We start from the raw sequence: 18106 nt of genomic DNA, 5'->3' as shown, positions 1-18106 counted from the left end.
AAAAAAAAGAGCGCCTGCTTGTCCTATTCCTGGACCGTACAAGGACAAGTACAGGAGTTAAAAACAATGGCACGGGTTAATTAGCCTCTCTGCCGATAAGCTAGGTTTTTACGAGGCTTAAGCCTTCCCAAAAATGTACAAAGCCCATGTTTACGTTTCATTAGAGGGAGCTGCCCTATCCAGCTTGAGAATTCCCCTAAACACCATTCCCCTTGGAAAGAAGAGCACTGACTCAAGAGAGTTCAATAGTTTGTCAGCCATGCTAGTGTTCTACTCTCTCCAGTGTCTGCTATGATAAATGCTTGTATATCCGTCCAGGGGCATCGTGTTCTTGTATATTCCATGAGGGACAGCGTACCATAAAGAGGGTCTCCTGGGTGGTGATCATCCTCTGTACCACTTCTATGATGGCTGTACTCTCCTCAGCGCGTGCAAAACTCTGGACAGCAAACTCCTTGTCTGAGCTCTTCTGCTTATGCAGGAGGTTGGGCCCGAAGACCGTGGCCAGATTGAGAGGCGTCATTTTGTTCCCTGTAACCTGCACACAGACACATGGACAATGAGTTGAACAATGCTTGGTGTGACACAAAGACTTACAGAAACATTTACCCATGAGGATTGAGGACACTTAACACATGGTCCTGAAAAGGCCCATAGTAACAGAACAATGAAGGCTGATCTTATTCTAGCAGTCTGACCAGCAGTCCACAGGCTAACTAGTCTTGTGTTGCCAGAGTTTGGGTAACAAAACAAGTTCTGGAAACAAAACTAGCTAGCTTTTATTACTCCTTCTAAAATTATGAAAGAAACTTGTTCCAACAAAAAGCTCTCACAACAAATCACAAGTTTGGTAGGCGGACGCAGACTTTTGAGTGGATAGTGTGCTTGTGCGAACTCAAACGCTAGAGGAAAGGCAGTGATGTCACTTTCCACTGCATGTTTATATCCCGACACTGCCCCCAGTGTGCAGATTTTCATACGAAGTTGTACAGACGTCTGTACTGTAGACATTCAACTACTGCAGAAGTGGCCATCTGGCTTGAGACTCCACAGCCACAGTGCTCAAGCACAAGTGGTCGATCGTTAGCAAGGAATTTTCCTCTGACCTCTTGAGGTGACAGAAGATTTTTCAGGATTACACTGAAAGGTACGTTGATGGACATGAATTGGACTAATAATTCAAGGTGTTGTCAGACGAAAGACACATTCTTGTCTTTAATGTTGAACAGGGAACACAGAGGGTTCTTATAAATGATTGCAGTGGTAGCGGTGGAACAATTCACTGACACAGATGATTTCTCAAACACACAGACAAGAGGTGTTAAAGTATTCACAAACCTCGAGGTGAATGAATGTGCACTTAAACCTCCCTTGTCAACAACAACAAAGACATGTCTGTAACATTGTCACATCAGAGCGTCAATGCATTCTACACAATGTCTCTGTGCTCTAGGCTCACATTTCCAAACAAAAATATATGTAGTTATCTAGCATTCCCCAGTGTCTTTATCAATAAAGCATAAAAGCCTGAAAATATATCTGAAAAGAAAGGGAAAAATGTACGATTTCAGTTGGACAACAAATATTGTCATCTTAATTACATGAAATATTCATAACATCGTAGAAGGCAGCAAACCACTACTTCCACTTTCAACCCCACTCCTCAAAACTGGAAGGGAATATGGCACATTGGATGCCTGAGGAGTAATTTGGGTTAACTGGCTTACCCAGGGACAGAACAACAGGCTAGCAGTAAAATGTAAAAGGCCAGCAGTATTGAGATACATTGTTAGGTAAAAGGCTAGCAGTATTGAGATACATTGTTAGGTAAAAGGCCAGCAGTATTGAGATACATTGTTAGGTAAAAGGCTAGCAGTATTTTGATAGAGGAATATGACTCATGACCTTGTCATTGATCTCAAATACACAACACTGTATGTAAGACTACAGAAAAACATTCATCCAAGAAAGACACAATTAGCACAAGTATTTGGCTACTGATCTTTCCAGAGTCCATATACTGTTTTCCTGGCCTCTCCTCTTGTCCTGTCCTCTCCTGCCCTCTCCTCTTGTCCTGTCCTCTCCTGCCCTCTCCTGTTGTCCTGTCCTCTCCTGGCCTCTCCTTTTGTCCTGTCCTCTCCTGGCCTCTACTCCTGGTCTTTCCTCTCCTGCCCTCTCCTCTTGTCCTGTCCTCTCCTGCCCTCTCCTCTTGGCCTGTCCTCTCCTGCCCTCTCCTTTTGTCCTGTCCTCTCCTGCCCTCTCCTCTTGGCCTATCCTCTCCTGCCCTCCCCTCTTGTCCTGTGTTCCTGTCCTCACCTCCTGTCCATCCTGGTTCTGTCTGTCGTCTGCGTGGGCGGCCACCATGGCCAGGAACTCCAGGAGGCGTTGCAGGGTGTCACTATTGCATGGTGGGAGCAGGTACATCAGCAGCTGCATGGAGCTCTCCTGGTCAGAACGGTCCAACTCTACGGAGGACAAACGTCATCACCAACACTCAACTGCCTTTAGGGACCGTACTGGAATCGGTTACGCTGACTGGGGTCTAAGGAATATGTATTCACAAGCGATGCAGAGAGAGATCTTTCTTGTGTGTACATTCTGTCCTCATATGCACTTGATTTGTGGATTCAAACAGGGTATTTAAGGCATGTGTGCGCGTTTTCCTCACGCATGGTGTTGATGAAGGCTGTGTAGAGCTCTCTGGTCAGCAGGGGGTCTGGCATGTCTCTCAGGAACTCCTTGAGCAGCGCGGCGACGTCGTGAACGCTGTGCTCCTCGTCCAGCTGGATCTCCCAGCCCTGGTCATACTCCTCTCGCAGCTACAATGACACAGAATACCTCACTTATAATAATGAACGCCGTTTCATCCCGAACACCTTGCGGTCAGACGTTGAAGCTTATGAATGGATGATCCCTGAGTCCTGTATCGGTTTGGGGGACACGGTTCCCAGCGGTTGATTGGCCCAAAAGAAACGAGCTGACGTGTGGAATGAGACACACATCTCAACACAAGGGTGGGCTCGCTATTCAGAACGATAACACTGTGGGTCGGATAAAGATGTTTTTTTTCCCGAACCCTTGATCTCATAGGTGAGCAGAGAGGCAGACACAGCAGGCCATCCAGAGACGGCCTCTCTCTTCAGCCAGAGAATGGACCAGGGAACTGTCCATCATTTGCATGGCGCAAAAACATTCCTAATTTATCCACACGCAGAGCTTATTTACCCCCCCGCCACGCTACGACACGTTGCCAAGTTTATTTTCCTGGACTCCTAACTCGAGCTAAGCCAGCAGCTGCAGAAAGAAAGACAAAGTGACGGAACAGAATAGCGTGTAAACAGGTTTTGTGCGATTTAAATCCCTGGTTTTGGAGGCAGGACAAAAGCCTTGTGAATACATACACCGCCTGCTTAAGAGCAAGCAGTCATTTGTTAACAATAATGAATAAGTATCCATTAATTATTACATTCATTCATATTGAACGTGGGCCTTGGCAGGCCATATAAAGTTCAAACCTGTGTGGCTCGGCCAATGTGAGTAGCCAACTGCCTAAATAGCTGCCGGCTATTTGTGCAGCCGGGTCCATTGGACTCTGAGATTTGTTTATGAGTTTTAATTGAAATTTTTTACTATCTAAACAATATTGAAAGTAGCCGAAAGGTTTTGTTTCACATCCTTCGCATGACCGCCGTGAAAGGATGACACAAAAAAGGGAAACTTCCATTAGAGACAAAGGCTCTCTCTCTCAAAGATACAGTGCCTGTAGAAAATATACACCCTGGAATATCTATCCCATTGTGTTGTGTCAGTGCCTCAGAAATCTTTTTCTCTCATAAATGCTATCTACACAGCATGCTTCAGGCCTGCATGGGTATGTTTTGTATTATTGTGAAATGTAATTGAATTATATATTTAAAAAATGAAACTAATGATCATTGGTTACGCATCTGCCTCACAGTAATGTCAGTGTTTAATTAGCTTAGGTATAACCAATCCCTTTCAGAGACACACACCAGGTTAATTGGCCTTCATCTGCATAATATTATAAAGCAAATGCTCAACCATTTGCACCAAGGAGCTTTCTAAAGAACTAAGAGACACAATTGTAGAAAGACACAGGCCAGGGGATGGGTTTTTAACATTTTCAAAGGTCTTGAATATTGCTCGGAGCACCTCTAGTTGTACAACAAAACACCCAGACCGTGCCTAGATCAAGACATCCCTGTCAACTGCATGACCGAGCAAGTAGGAGAATTACTGTATCAGAAAGGCAACTTTGACAGAGCTACTGGCCTTAATGGCCGGCACCGGTTTAGCGTCCGGTTTTGGATGGGCAACAACAACACGACACAACGTGTCCACCGTGTTTTAACACCGAGAAGATTAAAGAAGCGTAATGCCAGGAGCTCCGATAGGAAGGCGCAGTCGCTGAGCACCATGTTGGCCGGCGTGTCAGACCTCACCTGGCGCACCCTTTTCTTGGAACTCCCCACACGGAAGACGCCCACGGTCTGCAGCCCTAAACACAACAGAGAAGAGCCGTAAGAACACACACAGCTATCGGCGGGTCAACGACGCCCGTCGGCCCCAGTGAAAGAACGCGTCGCCCTCGTCTCGGCGCGTTTTACCGTATTTCTCCAGGTGTACACAGCAGCTCTCCACCACCCGGGGGACCTGGCGATAGATGGGGTTCAGGCTGTGCTTTTTGTCACTCTGCTTCTGCTTGTTGCCCGGCGTCTCGGCCGGCAGGGAGAGCTGCAGGGCCTCCAGGAGATGGGACTGGTTGTCATCCAGGTCTGTGATGCAGTCCACAGACAGTCCTCCCTGGTGGACGCACACCAACACCGGCTCGAGTGAATCAAAGGGATGGGCCGGGCCAGCCAACAGTATTTCTACCTTCGCCCATGAACTTAGCGTGTGTAAAGACGATGGCGTGGATTTGAACACGTTCAGGTTGATTGTATCGGTTGGCGATAACGGGCCCGGGAAAGTTAGAACGTACCCTCCTGCGTGAGCGCGGTGCTGGCTCGGGGGTGTTGGGCGACGGCGACTCGTTCGGCGTCTCCGAGGCGGAGCTGAGGGACGAGTTGCTGCTTGACAGCTCCTTGTCCTTGGTGCTCCTCCGCGGGGCGAGGTGCAGGAGGGAGGAGACCAAGTCACTGGGGTCACGCTGCTCCTCGCGCTGGGCCTGGAAGTGGGCCTCCTGCCGCTGTTTGTGGGCACGGTCGTTGGAGATCACCTGGGACAGTGGTATGCCGAAGGCCTGAGGCTGAAACTCTGTGGTGTGTGTGGGGGGGGGGACACAACAGGGGGGTTCACAATTCACATATTTATTATTATTAGCTCACGTTCTATTTATTACATTTCATTCTAAATTCTATCCAATTTCCCCCCTCAATTTTCAAATAGTAGCAACTCTAAACGGGCCGGGGAGAGATGTGTCCAATGAAACACCCCGGCCCTGGCATTCCTCCAGCTAATGACCAGAGGAAGTCACTTCAGCAGAATGAGTCACTCCTCCAGCTCGGGTACTGCGGGGCCTGTCGTACTCCCGGCCACACGCCGATCAGTAGCACAGCCTAGTCAAGAACCCTGGCTGCAATGGATGCCTCAGCATTGCAAAGCAGAGCCTTAGACCGCAGTGCCACTAAGGAGCCTGAATAGCTCAAAGTGCCCAAAATGTTCACTTTTGATAGTTAACCTTCCACTAACTTACACTTAAATAATGCTGTTGACCTGTACTCATATTTATGGGTAAAGCTCAGCAGAAAAACACTTCAATAACCTCGTATGAAACGTTTTCTGGAGAATGTTCTCTTTCTGCCCTCAGCAGCCTACCCACATTTCTGTTGGGCACCAGTCCTACACAGAAATGCTGCTTTTTAACACAACCAGTAAACATTTAATATACCCATTTCACTCCTATTGTAATATGACTCATACACAATAGAAATCTACCAAACCCGGGACAGCAATGTTAAATTCAATAAAGAATCCATTGCTTCAAAGCATTGAGTAACATCCAACATAAATCTAACGTAAACAACACCTGCAAATTTGTTGCATAAGTATATATTCACGATATATTTACTATATATTCACTATATATTTACTATATGATTTGATTTGTTTTGAGTTACCATCAAATCAAATAAAAAATCCAAACGCCTCTAAAGTTCACTAGGGAAATTCAGCGTTCAACCGTCTTCTCGTCAGAGAATTCATACTTTTGGAATGTCTCTTTAAACGAGTAAGAAAGGGAAAGGAGTGTGTGTGTGTGTCTGTGTGTGTGTGTGTGAGGGGAGGGGGGCTAGCCATGCCTGAGGATAGGCTGGGATAACTGAACCACCTCTTAAGATGTTTTTTTTTGTTATTTCCTCGAGCGCCCAGCCAACAGAGAGAACTTGCATTCCAGTGTACATTGTTTCAGGGGGCGGGGCTGCAATGAGGTTGCCGAAGCAACTGTAGCCATTTCAGGAGTAGGTTTCTGCTGAGACCTCGGCGGGTCGAAACAGCTGAGAATGCCTGCTCCAGTGAGCTCCACATAGCTCCACCGAAACGGATCAAAGAGTCCGTTTTCCCCTGTCAAGGGCTAGCCGGGCCAGTGTGTGAGAAAACAGAGCCCAGCTGGACAAGAACAAAGGTCTGAAGGACTTACTGTCCGTCCCGTGGACTTGAATTAAAAGGAGACATGTTTATCTTCACTGGGCCGGAAAGACAAACATCAATATTATCGCTGAGTGCGTGTAAAATACTCTTGTCCAGCGCCATCGGTTAAGAGAGTTTGGCCAACGTTTTTTTATTTACCGGTCGCTATGTCATCATCCTTATTCTATAAAATGTTGGTGTTGTAAAATTAAAACAGCATCTATGAAACAGCTGGCTGTTAACGCTCAACACAAAGCAGCCACAGTAAATGTGTACTGTATGGTACTCTACATATGGCGTTGTCCAGTGTGTTTGGAACACTGTGAGGACTAAACGGCAAATCCAAGAACCGCAAAGGGTCACTTAGCAACGGCTATGGAGATAAAAAGGAAAAAAAAAGGGGGGGGGGGGGGTCATCACTGAACTTTCAGACAGAGAAAGTGTTGGCCAAACTCTCTGAATACAGTAGTATTCGCTACTCTGACAGTAAGTATGGAAAGTACTGAAGAGTAAACAGGGAAACCCCCAGCATGGTCAGTGTATAGTAGGGCATAGCACTGTATAATGTCCCAACTTCTATACTGTTCAATAAGGAATCTATCTTAAGGCTCGTGTGATGTTGAATGCAAGTTATCAGTTCATGCAATTGAAGTTCCTCTCTACCTTTGTCTTTGCTCTTCTCTTTGGCCAGTGAATCCAACTTCCTCCTGAGGGACTTTTTACGCTTCTGCCCATCTGAAAAGGTGGATCACAGATGTTGCAGGATACTTAAAAAAGAAATTCTAGCACATTCCAACATCCTTGTAACATGTCACTTCAGAACCTGATACTGCATTTCTGTGTGATACCAACATTCTTCCCAGAATCTGGAGAGGAGGCCTCAAGATCTACTAAACCAACAAGATGAGCCTAAATCATGTCACATACAAATTGAGGAATGGCAGCAATTTATAGTTTTTCATACCCCTGTTGAGGTCATACATTACTTACACAGAAACAGATCTAAATACAGTCCCATCTTGCGCAACTATGGAGACTGTGTGATATTTAAGTGCACTGCTTTTTCAGGTCTTTTTCCTACAGATGTACTTTTTCAAGCCATGGCGTTGCATGGGTTTAGGACAGGTGTTGGCACCAGGCAGCATTCAGGCACCCCCAAAAGCTTGGGTTGAAAAATGTATTAAATAAATAAATATGTTTTACTGTGTTGACATTCATTGTTAGGTAAAAAAAAAACGGAATTTACTGAACATTTTAACATTTTAGTTCCCACAAATAAGAGACATTTTGTGACCACGTCCTCATGTATTCAACATATTAACTTACTATTATGTTTGAATGCAATCTGTTGTTGGCCTTAGCAATGGTGAGTTTGTACCAACGTAATTGTTTCTGCTGATTGTAATTATGTTCCAGTCCTCCAACCATCTGCTACGAGAATAAAACGCCCCCTGGATGGCTGTAGTTTCCCAGCCTAGCTTAAGGCGATCTGTCCTATTTTAGCCGAAGACAATTAAGCCACGTAGAGCACACGAGGAAATGTGATCCATGACAAAGCCAGGCTGACAAGAACCAGACCATGAGTTGGAGACACACAATCTCACACCACGAACCAGACAGTTGAAAAAAATAAAATACCTCTATGTCCTTAAGTTACTGCGGCATGAATTAAATACAAAGAATTCATGTGTGAATGGTTTTGCGCAAACACTGAACACACAAGACACCACAAAATATGCAGGATCAACTAAAAATGAAATGTTACTCGGTCTTAAGGTGTCATCGCCTGTTCAATAACATTTGGACATGTTGTAACAAGGTTTCCAAGAGACTGAAAAAAAAAATCTGTATCCATTTTGTAAAAAAAAAAAGAAAAAAAGAAAACGGAGATTTCGGAGGACAAACAGAATTGTGCATTTGCTCACCCATGATTCAGTTGAGCAACGTGACAAAAAAAATATAACGCAGGATGCTTTACAATTGAACATCGACAAAAGGAAGAAATCAGGAGCTAGTGGGCACGAGATGGCCTCCTTTGCCCGGGTTAGAGTGTACCTTTGGGGATGGTGATCTGACAGCCCAGGTCGTAGTCCTGGAGGAGCCTGGTGAGGGCCACCTCCTGCAGCCGGACCCTCTCCAGCTCCGAGAGGCTCTGCAGGGGAACCGGGATCAGGCGTACGCTCCTCTCTGACATGCTGTTCCATGTGAAGTCACCCTGTTGTGAAAACACACACAGCCCGAGTGGATAAATAATTCCATTCCTACTTGGCTAGTGTAGCCATATTCTGTCATTCATATTTCTTAACAGAGGCCTTACGTATGTGAAAACACCATACCCCTTGTAGCCTATCAAGCGATAACCGCAGATGAGTAGGAATTGATTCACTTTTGTTTTTAACAGGCCCAACATAGATCACACCGTTGCTGAGTTCATAGAAATGTTGGCTACAGGAAAAGGCTGCAAAACCAAGCCTACACTTTTCATTACATATTGTATTTACTGTATTTAGATACTTCATAGATTATAAAATCAACAGAAAGCTTGTCCAGTTCCATCATGCCCAGACACTGGGCTTCATCTCCTCCTTGGGAGTGCCTTTAGAAAGTATTCAGACCCCTTTCTTCCCATATTATTGTGTTATAGAATATATTCACAACTTATTAACTGTATATCTTTTTTTGCCATCAACCTGAACACAAAAACCTATTATGACAACGTGAAAACACATTTTATTTTTGAAATATCTGTGCATAAGTATTCAGACCCTTCGCCTTGACCCTTCAAATTGAGCTCAGATGCATCCTTTAGTGAAAACAACCAGCCAAAGCATTAAGGAGCAGTAGGCTCCAGCTTTGTGAAACGGAAGAGGTTTGGGAACACCAACACTATTCCTTGAGCTGGCCGTCTGAAGTAATCGGACAGAAGGGCCCTGGTCAGGCAGCAAGAACGCAACGACCACTTTAACAGAGCTTCAGAGTTTCTCTGCCGAAATAGGAATACCTGCCAGAAGGACAACCCTCTCTGCAAGACTCCATCAATCAGGCTGTCTTGATGGAGTGACTAGACATGAGGACACTTCTGAGTAAAAGGCAGAAAGCATGCAGTCGAAAAGACTTAGAGCATAAGGAAAACAATTCTCTGGTCTGATGAGATCTAAATTGAACTATTGGATTTAAATGCCAAGCTGTATGTCTGGCAAAGACAAGGTACCGCACATCACCTGGGTCAAACCATCCCTACGGTGAAGCATGGTGGTGGAAGCTCATGCTAAGAGGATGCTTCTCAGCAGCAGGGACTAGGAGACTGGTCAGGATTAAGATTAATCTCAGCACAACAACCACCCAAAGCACTGCAGACAACGCTGGAGTTGCTTCAGGACAAGTCTATGAATGTCCTTCAGTGGCCCAGCCAGGACTTGGACTTGAGCCCCATTGGACATCAAAACCTGAAGCTCGCTGTTCACCGACGCTTCTCATCTAACTTGAGAGCATCTACAGGGAAGAATGTAGGAAACTGTTCAAATCCAGGCGTACAGAGTTGATGTAGACATACGGAATAAGACTCAAAGCTGTGATTGCTGCCGAACACTCAAAGCTGTAATAGCTGCAAAAAGCAATTCTATACACTACTAAATGAAGGGTCTGAATACATATGCAAATTAGATATTTAAATGTTTTATTAAAAATGCACAATTTCCAACAAATGTAAGCAATTATAATTTGTGAATGTACAAATAAATGTTTTGAAGATGAAGGGGTCTGAATAGTTTCTGTAACAAACAGACATTTCAGATTTATGAATGTAGTAAACAACCTGGCTACTTGTTCAATCAGCAGACAAGTACATTTGCTAGAACCTCCAGGCAACTGGTCTGGGCTGCATGAGCAGATCATTGATAATGTGACTCAGACCAATCAGCTAGTAAAGTAGGGCAGAGTCTGGTGGTCAAGGGTCTTAAAAATTGTCAGCAAGCCACCCCACACCTATGTTTTCAGTCAGTATAACCAAAGTGTTAAGTAAAAAGAAAAGTAACACATTGTAGATTTATACATTTTTCGACGCATAAAAAAGGCAACCAGAATGTGTCACTGTTATTCTATTACAGTTATTGTCTAATTCTATAACTCGCCGCTCCCCAATCTCTTTTTAGGCCTAGTTTGCAGTGTTCAAATGATTATTATTAGGTTAGTTTCCTACCCCCAGCTTTCATTTTGCTGTCAGAACAGGCCAACTGGTCATTACTTGATTTGAATTTGTGCTATCACTGCAGTGGAACAGTAGTTGCACGTGCCTGCACGCACACACATCTGTCACTCAGGAGGTCGTGCCCTTTGGAAAGGTAAAGTACTCATAAACCAAAAGACACAACTGCTTCTGCCTCACCTGGCAGATGGGAGCCTCAAGCACATGAGGAGTCTGACGTTTCCCATGACTAACTATGAGATCCCCCTAGAGTGGCAGCAGTCCCTCTCGCACCTGGTTCTAACTGTGGCAGTTTCTCCCAATGTGGTTGACATCTCGTCCAAGTGTTCACAATTAAAAGGTGATGGTTGTTGTGAAATTGCTGTGATCATGTCGTATGTGTAAACAGACAACATCGGGGCAAGATTATGAGGAAGGATGTGATGTAGGTTAGTGGCTGGTGTAAACGGGGTCAGGAAGACTACCGGTTGAAGTTGTGTCGAGGAAAGGGAAGGAGGGCCCAGCCATTTCTTTTGTAGCCCACTGTGTTCTGTTTACACAAATTCTTCTTTCTTTCAACTCAGAGAGTGTTCTATACGTAGAAACCAGAGCTGGTGTTCATATGAATAATCTACTCTCCCAGGCGACGGATGGCTCTTTATTCCCCAAAAAGGGATTTTTTTGGGGAGAAGAATGTAAAAACCGGGTCTTGCCAAAACACTCTAAAAGCAGAAGGGTTAGATGATGATTTGGCTTTCATATACTTTCCACAAACTTAACCAGCCATAACAAGTAAGACACAGGAATAAAAATAGACAGTAAAAAAGCATTATCTTCAGGCCTCATGACAAGAGGCTTGTGGGCAGCCACATGCCTTAACAGTATACAACTGAACACATTTTATTAGATGCTAAGTGGGACACGTTCAACTCCGCCAGTATTACCAAATATGTCTCTGGCCCGTCATCTGCTTCGGACTCTAATGAGGTCACAGTACACGGTTTCAACAGGCCATCAATAAAAGGCCAGTTGTTGTCATTTCTTTTGTGACTGGAGAACTTCCATTGCTATAACACAGCTGGATGGACTGAAACTCCCACTGTGAGAGAGCGCTTGCCAAAGCACCATCCATGCTTAGGAATGTCAGACACTGAGTCCTGTGTTTCAAAGCCTACGTTCAACCGCTCTCAGCTCCTCTGGAGAGATCCGTGATGCAGACAGATAGACAGGTATTAGGCCACTCTTTAACCTGTTCAATGTTGCCTGTTTTTAAAGTGTAAATACGAGTAATCTGATCACAAATGTGTCCCAAAATTATGATACAGAACAAAGCATGTCAGACGCCACCGTCTACCGTTCACTGGAAACATTTGAATACTTTCATGAAAATGTACTAACATTTCAGGCTTGAAAAGTGAGACACACGCAGCGAATGGCAAACTCATCACGGACGACTTAAAGATAACACTCAATCATATAAATGCATATGGCCTCAGAGAAAACTACAACGCTGAGTTCATTAAGGTGGATGAGCTCCTGTTGAGCTCTACTTGACTATGAAGCCAGGAGTCTAACTCAGAACTGAAGTGCCTGACCTGCGGGCAGATCTCTCTGGAAAACCCAGCCAACAGATTAAACTTCCTTTGATCCACAACTCCTATGAGCCATGCTCCAAATAGGCTTACGGGCTCATTATCCAGCTTAGACTGTTGGACAGTAAGGTTGCTTTACTTTCTCCTGCTGGAAGATAAATGCACTTACTTCGCCATTTCCTACTACCTAACGGGGTTCCTACCAAGCATCCGACAGTGAACCACGCACCTACCGTATATAAGAATCACATCAAATAGCTAATTAAATGTACAGATGAGGGTGATGCCGGCGGTAGATTGAATCCACACTGTGTTCTCTGACAATGCTAGACAATGGGCGGTGAGCATAACAGATCGCCGGATTTGAGTGGTGAGAGTGTGAAATCCGGCACAGATTCCCGGGTGATTTACAAACTTCGAGTGTGGACGTAGTCTCTACGGGACACACGGCCGGGCTGCCGCGGGGCAACCGGGGCAAGGATCTGCCCGAGTGGCTGGAGGCTTTTCGGGTCATGACCGACCGGCGCTGACCACCTGACCTACGCCTGCCTCTCAGGCCAGAGCGGTACGCCCCCCCCCCCCCAACTCTTTGCGGGAGACCGATGCAGGTCGAACCCAGACAGTGATGGATGAGGGGAGGACGGGCCCGGCTGAACAGGGAGATCCACTGTTTTCTCAGCCGGGAAAAGCTGTGCATCTGCTGGTGTAGACAAGGCATTCCAACTGAGATCCACGGGTCTGTAGTTATTCCAGGCAGGGCACCTTCTGGGGGGGGGGGGGGGATCTTAAAGCAGGCAGGAACCGTGGTTAGCTCCAGTGACAAATCGGAGATGTCTGTGAAAACAGGGGAGAGCTGATCACAGCACAGTGCTAATGTGTGGCCAGACACCAAGTCTGGGCTGGCAGGCTTCCTGCTGTTCTGTCGTCTGAAGGGTCCATTAAATAGGGTTAGCCGGGCGAGGCCTTTGCTGTGTAGTTTATAATCTGCAGGATTCCTTTCCAGACAGATGAGCAGTATTGCTAGAAAACTGCTTTCCCTACCAGCTCCTATCAGTGAGCGCCAGGTCTAATAACACAGGCTCACAAACCCTGACTGCTATTGGAGGTTTGGGAGTATTGTTGAGCCGCAATGTGAGGGGAATCGATCTGCAGTCCGAGAAAGTCTCCCAGACTCCTAATGTTACTCTGTTTACCTGAGAGAGCTCCTCCCAAAGGTTCGTAGGGTGAGAGATCCTCTGGTCTTTCCCCTCTGCCAGTCAGAGTGGTCGCTGATGGATGCCGCGCACTTCCTTCCCTAATCAGCCGACAATAGGGCGGCTCTGCTGCAATTCTCTCTGAGTTCTATGTTCTCCAGCCAAAATCTCAGCTGCACCAGGGAAATGCGTTTTTAAACACCCCCCCCCCCCCCTGCCTGCATGCCAGGCAACTGAGGTCACACTCACATACTGGCGCACGTCTTGTGTGCTACCTCAGTAAAAATAACAACATTAGCCAACACTAACTTAGAATGCAGCATTCGTGAGTGCTAACAAAGACCAGAAGGAGAACACACATAAAACCTATTTTGAAGTCCCTTCATTGGCTTCCTGTTGAGTTTTTTTTTATGTTTTAGTTTTTCCTGAGCTGAGTTCTAGATGGTTTGGTTTCCAAACTACATTATGCATATGTTTTTTTATGGTATGGGCCTGGGTCAGTCCATCTGATCCTTTGGCGCTGGCCTTTCTGGAGGTTAGAACCAAAACGTTTGCCGAGCGAGTGCATTTCAGTCACTACGATTGTACTGGGATTTGGAGGAGCCTCTCAAAGTATCTGAAGGCTAGAATATAATAGAACACTGGCAAATCTTTCCCTGCGCCCTCCCTTTTATTCTGGCTGATGATGTCTCCCTGCGTTACAAATTGACTAGCATCGTATGGGGTTTTCTAGCCACGTATCAGCTAGCAGCAGAGTTTAAGCTAGAACCTAGACTGAGTTGGTCAGATTGGTGCTACAAAAGAGCGATTACCAACTGGTACCGAATACCCAATATACCAGTTATGTTCATTTTATTTCTATTTTATTTATTTCTAATTTACCTTTTTTCATATTTTTACAAACCTGTTATTATTCAAGTCCTATTTGAAAAGAACAATGTTGGGGTTTGTCTTTATATTTGTACTTTAGAATGCATGTAATTAGAAGTAATTTGTTATAAACCGTGTGATTTCATTTCGAACAGTCTCCAAGAACCTGATTCAGGATTCCAGCTGCAATTTTTCGCTGGATGGTAACTTGGCAACAACTTAATTATTTGCCTTGACCCAAGCAGCCTTTCCATTACGCTGTTATTAGTTTACAAACAGCCAGCCATGACCATTAACCAACACTGCAGCATATCATTTACACCTTATATACACCACGAAACCATGGCACTGAGCTGTGTATACAATACACATCATGTACTCATTAATTTGTGTCTTAGTCTTATTCCACCCATATTAGCCATAATGACAGCTCTCATCTGCTTAATCTGTTCAGACATTCCTCTAGTCTGAGTAAATAGGGAGTGGAGGCTTGCTCAGTGCTTTGTCCCTATTAGATTTCAGGAGCCCTGCTGTACATGCTGGGTTCCCACAGTCCGGTTTAGGACCGTGTCCCTAAGGTTGAGAACTTCACACATGGTGGACTCACCCTATCTGGTGTTGAAATGTTTAGTGTAAAAGCAGTATCTGAAATTAAATCTTTACTATGATCTCTCTGTCTGTCTGTGTGTGTGTGTCATTTTTTTTGCAACACAGCTGAAGTGAAAGTTCCTGCATATTATGGGGGAGTGCTTAGGTATGTGGGCAACTGGAGCTACACAATTCAGAAATGTGTTAGAAAAAGTGAATGTCTAAGATAATTTATCTGAAGGATAATCCCTCTTGGAATGACTACTCATCAAAACATATAGGCCAATATTTTAGCTCTGGATAAAGTGAGATTATTTGAGGGATTGTGATTTTATGGGTGGAAAGGAGGAAGAGGTTATGTAAACATATCACAGACATCATTTTATGAAATGGATCACCAATGTTTCACTGAACTGTTTTTCTTGAGAGACATCATCCAAATGTAACTGTCGGTGTGCGTTCTTTTCCTTCGTCATTCTTTTACACTGAATGGGAACACCTGGCTTTGGAACAGTCTGAAAGCATCATTAACTGACATGTAACCGTCACAGTAACCTGGAGGTTTATATTTCAGTTTCGACACCACGTGAAAACATTGCGAAACCATGCAGTGTTCTTTGTCTGATTACAGGTGAGGGGCACTGCTTGCCCTGCTGCAAAAGCACCTCTCAGAGTACAACAGAACCTTTCCACTCCTCTAAAAGTACAACAGAACATTTTCTCACCTCTAAGAGTTCAACAGAACATTTCCACTCCTCTAAGTGTTCAACAGAACATTTCCACTCCTCTAAGTGTTCAACAGAACAATTTCACTCCTTTAAGAGGGCAACATAAGTAATTTCCAATATTCTCAGAGAACAGCAGAAAATGTCAACTTCTATAAGAGTACAACAGAACATATCCACTCCTCTAAGAGTACAACAGAACATTTCTAATATTCTCCCAGAGTACAACAGAACATATCCACTCCTCAAAGAGTACAATAAAACATTCCAACTTCTATAAGAGTATGAAAGAACATATCCACTCCTCTAAGAGTACAACGTAACATTTCTAATGTTCTCCCAGAGGACAACAAAACATTTCCACTCCACTAAGTGTTCAACAGAACAATTCCACTCCTTTAAGAGGGCAACATAAGTAATTTCCAATATTCTCAGAGAACAGCAGAAAATGTCAACTTCTATAAGAGTACAACAGAACATATCCACTCCTCTAAGAGTACAACAGAACATTTCTAATATTCTCCCAGAGTACAACAGAACATATCCACTCCTCAAAGAGTACAACGTAACATTTCTAATGTTCTCCCAGAGGACAACAAAACATTTCCACTCCTCTAAGAGTACAAAGTAATATTTCTAATCTTCTCTCAGAGTACAAAATAATATTTCCACTCCTCTAAGAGTACAAAGTAATATTTCTAATCTTCTCTCAGAGTACAAAATAATATTTCAACTTCTCCCAGATTACAACATAACATTTCCACTCCTCTAAGAGTAAAACAGAATATTTCCACTCCTCTAAAAGTACAAAATAATATTCTGAATCTTCTCAGAGTAAAACAGAACATTTCCTCTCTTTTCAGGGTATAAAAGAACATTTCCTCTAAGAGTACAACAGAACATTTTCACTACTCTGAGATTACATAAGAACATTTCCACTCCTATCATAGTACAGCAGAACATTTCCACTCCTCTAAGAGAACAACAGCATTTCCAAAATCTGATCAGATCTGAAAAGCATCCAAAATAAAATTTCCCCACTAATTGTCTGTTTGGCCAATCACATCAGATCTTTGAACATCAGAAACTTTTCAGAGATAATCCGATTGGTCAAAAGACCAATTATTGAATGAAAAGATACAACTGCAGACTTTGGTTGTCTGTGTAAATGTGGCCATTTAGCTGTAAAACTCACTCAACTGTGCGTTTGGATGCTAATTTGGATGCTAATACTAACAGTTTCAAAGTAACCTTTACAACTGAGTTCCAGTCATTGAAGTGAAATAGTACTTCACTGTATACTGTATTGCAGTCAAGTACATGAAAGATTTAAAAATAAAAGCACACATCCTTCAGTGATTACTTCCCATTGTGATCAGACTATTAAAGAGAGAAAAGGATCAGGAATCATCCAGTGGAACATGAGAGGACATGGGTATAGTAAACAACGGACCGAGAGACCAGAATACAGCCATAAACCAGACCTGAGCTGGATCTGATGGCTGATGAATATTCCACCCTGTTTAGGAAGCCCTTGAATGGAACATTTTCGAATCCTGTTTTCAACAATGACTTCAAACGACTAATTTTGGAAACAAATAGCTAAAACAAAGGAGGTTGAACCTTTCCGCCAAATCATGACAAGCGCAGAGTTACCTACAGTAGGAAGGTGGAGCAATCACAGAATACAGAACATGTTGATTAATATTTATGACTTCCCCTCAATTAGGTTAGTTATGAGTTAGTTGTATATACACTAAAATCTGATTAGTGTGGAGTTAACAATCAGCACACAGCCACTATTGACTGTACTTAGAATGAGTGAAAAAGACCCCCAGGATTGGTCATTTAGATTTTGGAGATGGGAAAGAACCAAAATGACAGATCCAATGGGGCGATGACAGAGAGGTGATGGTAATGACACCAAAAGCAACTAAAAGAACCATATTCTGGGCATACTTCAAAACAAAACCTAGTGATTTTCTACCAAATAGTATTCCATTATCACTTGAAAACTGTGTAGAAAGACAGGCTCATAAGCCTTTCTATTTTTCAGTCATGCAGTGATATTAGAATTATCAGTATATATCAAAGTAATTCAGATGTTCTCATCCAGGGCAATTTACAGTGCAAGTGCATGTATTTTGGTACTAATGTCATGTGGGAATTGAATACACAACCCTGTCATTGCAAGAATCACACCCTTAACAGGTGTACTAGAAATGACACTAGAAACAGGGCGACAGTCAAGTGGTTATAAGATCTCATCAGTAACTAAAAGTTTGCTGAAAGTTAGTTGGAAAATGT

General features: G+C 43.9%; 1 protein-coding gene across 3 annotated transcripts in view; it reads right to left on the bottom strand.

Moving 5' to 3' along the window:
* The window catches only part of LOC105018782 (rho GTPase-activating protein 6), a 41382-nt gene that overhangs the window by 7424 nt on the left and 15852 nt on the right, over positions 1-18106 (bottom strand). For all 3 annotated transcript variants that reach the window (XM_020040995.2, XM_010884489.4, XM_010884490.4), the window contains exons 2-9: positions 8704-8863; positions 7312-7383; positions 5003-5277; positions 4629-4824; positions 4464-4519; positions 2669-2819; positions 2317-2465; positions 359-538 (exon numbers count right to left, since the gene is read on the bottom strand). In XM_020040995.2, coding sequence (XP_019896554.1) covers positions 359-538; positions 2317-2465; positions 2669-2819; positions 4464-4519; positions 4629-4824; positions 5003-5277; positions 7312-7383; positions 8704-8863 — 1239 coding nt within the window. The remainder of the gene's footprint in view (positions 1-358; positions 539-2316; positions 2466-2668; positions 2820-4463; positions 4520-4628; positions 4825-5002; positions 5278-7311; positions 7384-8703; positions 8864-18106) is intronic.

Source organism: Esox lucius, chromosome 20 (assembly GCF_011004845.1).
Source record: "Esox lucius isolate fEsoLuc1 chromosome 20, fEsoLuc1.pri, whole genome shotgun sequence".
Classification (NCBI taxonomy): Eukaryota; Metazoa; Chordata; class Actinopteri; order Esociformes; family Esocidae; genus Esox; species Esox lucius.
The sequence above is the reverse complement of the archived record's forward strand: the minus strand, read 5'-3'. Positions and strand labels throughout refer to the sequence as shown.